At 33.2% G+C, this 4,316-nt stretch overlaps 1 protein-coding gene across 1 annotated transcript in view; it reads left to right on the top strand.

Moving 5' to 3' along the window:
- Positions 1-2,612: 2,612 nt before the first annotated feature.
- Positions 2,613-4,316, top strand: part of LOC108691728 (neuroligin-3-like) — a 196,989-nt gene continuing 195,285 nt past the window's right edge. Inside the window, exon 1 of the mRNA XM_018199598.1 lies at positions 2,613-2,664. Within this exon, the coding sequence (XP_018055087.1) occupies positions 2,661-2,664 (4 nt within the window). The 5' untranslated portion in view covers positions 2,613-2,660. The remainder of the gene's footprint in view (positions 2,665-4,316) is intronic.

Genomic DNA, 4,316 nt, shown 5'->3' with positions numbered 1-4,316 from the left:
TATATATATATATTACTCTTGTCTCAAGATAATAAGTGAATCTTGTTTAATGGAGGCAGAAGAATAAAAATTATTGATCTCATTTTATAGTAATATTTTTATAGTAAAGGAGACCGGGGACAATAGTAACATCGTTCATATTTCTAAAACTAATCTAAAAAAATAATAGATATGTGGTATGATAAAATGTATGATAAAATTCTGTAGACAGATCAACATTGAATTGTTCGTTACATGCTAGTTTTTGTGGAATATGCACAAGTGCAGGAGCAGAAATTACTTTTTCATGCATCAAGTAAATTTTATTGCGAGCACAAAATTTAAAATACTTTTTTTCTTCATAACGAATGTATTATCTTAATATGTTTTAATAATCCACAGTGATGGTTTGCACATTTGAGTTGCTTTTTATCTAGGTTTTATTTGAAAAATTTACTATAAATCATAAAATACCATTAGGGAACAATAGTAACATCGATGCTTGGAGTCAATTGTAACATTACAATTGTCCCCAAACTTACTTGATTTTATTTTAGTATTATTGACAGTACAAATGTTATTTGTATTTTTCTTCATAGAATGCTGTTAACAAGAAAACGCAAGACAAATAAGAGAAAAATTTTATAAAAGAAGTACCTTTATACAAACATTTAAAGAAGTTATAAAGGATCAATTATTCATTCATGCAACTGCAAGAAAGAGTACGACTTATGTAGACTTTTGGCAAATGTGATGCAATTATCCCTCCTCTTGTTACAATCATCTACGAGATTGAAACGTTGTAACAAAATTCCTCATAGTCTTTAAACAAACATAACTTTTCTAGTTACATAAAAAAAATTAAATTAAAGAAAATTTTTAAAAACAGCTAAATAAATTCTACATGTAAGGATACATATTTTTTTAATGTAAATATTGTATTTTAATTGTTATAACACTTTAAAGTCAAAATGTCACTTTTATCCCAGATCTCCCCTAAGATTGTGATAAGATTAAGTACTTCAAGAATAGTTTTTATCTCGTTATTTCGGAAATCTTTTTTTAGGAGACAGACTATTTATATAAATTGCAGTTATTGTGAGAATTAAGAACAGTTGATAGTATGTAAGAGCAAAATGCTGTAAATAAATAATTATCAAGTATTAATTTTTAATAATAATTAATATTTAATAATATCATAATATGAATTAGTTCTGAAAATAAAGACATTATAAAATTAGAGTATTTGATATTTGATATGTGATTTATAATCAATGATCTTTGAAGCTGCGATGTATGTGTAATATTTTCAGAGAAATCTATTGGGATGAGGGAGACTCGACGGCGTTGTAATTAATCGTGCAGGCGTAAATGAGAGACGATCGTTGCGGGACGCGGAGGTGATCCATAGATCGTGTCGGGCGCGATCAGTTGCGGTAACGCAGGCGAGGCGGGGGAGGGTGGCAAGATGGAACTCTTCCTGATCCTCGTTTGCCTGATCGCGCCACCCGCCCTCTCGCTCTCCATCAAGAGTAAGCTCAATCCACGGATCGTCCAGACGCGCTACGGCGAGGTGCAGGGCATCACGAGGTCCTTCGAGTATGCCAAATTCCTCAAGCCGATTGACGTATACCTCGGAATACCCTACGCCACACCGCCAGTCGGTACTAACCGCTTTTCCCCAACGAGAGCACCGAGTCCTTGGGAAGGAGTCAGGTAAAATGTGCTTCTTTGAAGATAAGAAACGACATCATTTTAATTGTGGTGACGATTTAATTACAGATTCAGTCCTAATTATGGATCGAGTTACAAAATTAAATATTTTACAGATATACATGTAAAGAAATAATTATGAATATTATTTTTCGAAACTTCGAAGTTTCTTTTATTATAAACTATGCAGGAAAGTCACGTCAAGGGTCAATCAATTTTTATTTTTATATGTAAAGTAAATCCATCTCTCTTTTCAGTTAAAAGCAAATACTTTCAAATTTTATAACAAGCATGATCTTCTCGAAATACTTTAGATGCCGTGCAATCTTCTTAACTCGAAGTGTCTGAGAATATCACAGAATATACAACATTCTAAAATTATGCCGAGATATTCCTTGGCAAATCTTTCGAATGCCAATGTTACATCGCTATCAAGTCTATTTACAATTACATACATAACTACCAAAAAATTTTTAATAATTTTTTAATAAAAAATAGCAGCGATGTTGAATTGATTTCTTTTTATTTGATTTAATGAGAAAAATATTATAATTAATTATTTAATTAATGACAGAAATTAATGCAGAAGAAGGTACTCATATATTTTCAAGATATCAATTTAGGTATAATATTATACGCCTTATAGTTAAGATACTTTATAGTTTAATGTATACGCTTCCCGAAATACATTCTCGTCGACAATGTTCCTTATTGAACATGGCGACGCGTATTCTATACGAAACTTTGACCGTTCAGTTCGTTGTAACGCACGAACGATTTCCGATTTCCTCTGCAGATTATCGGACTCGGTGGGTCCAGTCTGCCCCCAAAAGCTGCCGGACATCGCAAACGAACAGGAAGCGCTCGAGCGAATGCCTAAGGGTAGATTAGAGTATCTGAAGAGACTGTTGCCTCATCTGCGTAACCAGAGCGAGGACTGCCTTTATCTGAATATCTACGCACCTGCAATGGGTGAGTGAACGTAAACCCTTTAGCGATTCAATCGCACGAGCAATTTTGTAATCGTTATGCGCGATTAAGTCGCTATCTCCTATTATAAATAAAATTTTGAAGTATCTGAATTCCAATAATAAATAAGGTAACTCGAATGCCACAGAAAACTGATGATGATTTAGTACTCATAATGATTTCCTAGAAGAAAAAGAATCTTACAACTCTTATGATGAAACATTAAACTCTCTTTTTCATCCTTTACATGAAGAAATTCAATTTAATACTGGAAATTATTTATTTTGAATATTGAAAGCATTGAACAAAATTGCTTTTTAATACTAAAAGTAAATAATTAATCATCACTTTCCAGTATGAAATTCCTATTATTATATATTATTTAATAAGGAATACTTACAATGATATTTAGTTATAATAATTAAAATTAATTTTTTGATGGCTAAATAAACTTCTCCTTTAAATTAAAAAGATAACGTCCTTCAATAAACAAATTATGTACATTGAGCTTAAAATGTGTATTGATTGCGAGACGTTATCGAATTATATTATTGTAAAAGGAAGTGTAGTTAAATCGATATATCAAGTATCAAAACTTCTTTATATGTACATATCTCTCTGCTCTTCGCAGTCGCAACCAGAGACGATGCTCTTGACACTCAAGGGAAGAACTTTCTAACGCTATTTTGCAGAATTGCATTCACTTCAATATAAAGTCCTAAGTTTCTCCAGATTTTCGAATAGTGAAAAGGTAGTAAAAAATGTTTAATTCAGAATAGTTAATTTAGAATAGTTGAATGACAAAACTTTTTTTTGAGATTGATAAAATTTAAGTGTAATTGTATCCAAAAGAATGCTTAAAAAATAAAATAATTCATCTTTTATTCTCTTTTAATGTCAAATAATTTAACAATGATCGCTTTTTAGCAATTAGCGTTGTTAAAAATGAATTCTTTAGCGAATAAATTATTTTTGCGCGTGGATATACATAATGAGTCCAATCCGTCAACTCTCTGGAAAAAACGGAATTTTAGATGCGCATTAGCAGATGAAGTAATCCTTACTGGTCGTCGAGCCAGCAACGTTGGCGCGGAAATCTACGAGTGGTTGAGGGTAAACGGAAGGGCGGGAAATGCGGGAAAAGCCTGAGGCAGGAAAAGCCGCTCCCGGCAAAGCAGGACGTTTTGTTCGTTACAGAGTGTCCCGATTAAAAAACGATTTTTAAGATGATTCACTGGCGGTCCAAATTGAATCGCTAATCTAAGTTTGAGGGAACTTTTCGCAGAGTTGGGGAAGGCCATGTGAATTATGGCGGCCGGGAATAGATGTCATTGACCTCCGTGCGATCCCAATATAGGGGCGGCTCGCGCGGATGGTCTGAAACTGAACTTCTCCGGGATTGTGCAAGTTATTGAGTTTTAGCTGGACCAACGTCTCGTTGAGAAGACACGCGGAACATTCCAAATAGATCGGAGATTAAAGCTCATCTGATATGTAATTACTAAAGTCGGGATGATGTAATTGGAAAATCTTTTTTACAGAGGAAGCATCCATTTCGGAGCTCTTTTTAAAAATTATATCTTTTCATTATCTCTATGGATCTTATTATATTGAACAATTTTTTACACATACACACGCGCGAGTGCGCATTCGAT

The sequence above is a fragment of the Atta colombica genome, unplaced genomic scaffold (assembly GCF_001594045.1).
Source record: "Atta colombica isolate Treedump-2 unplaced genomic scaffold, Acol1.0 scaffold51, whole genome shotgun sequence".
In the NCBI taxonomy this organism is placed as follows: Eukaryota; Metazoa; Arthropoda; class Insecta; order Hymenoptera; family Formicidae; genus Atta; species Atta colombica.
The sequence above is the reverse complement of the archived record's forward strand: the minus strand, read 5'-3'. Positions and strand labels throughout refer to the sequence as shown.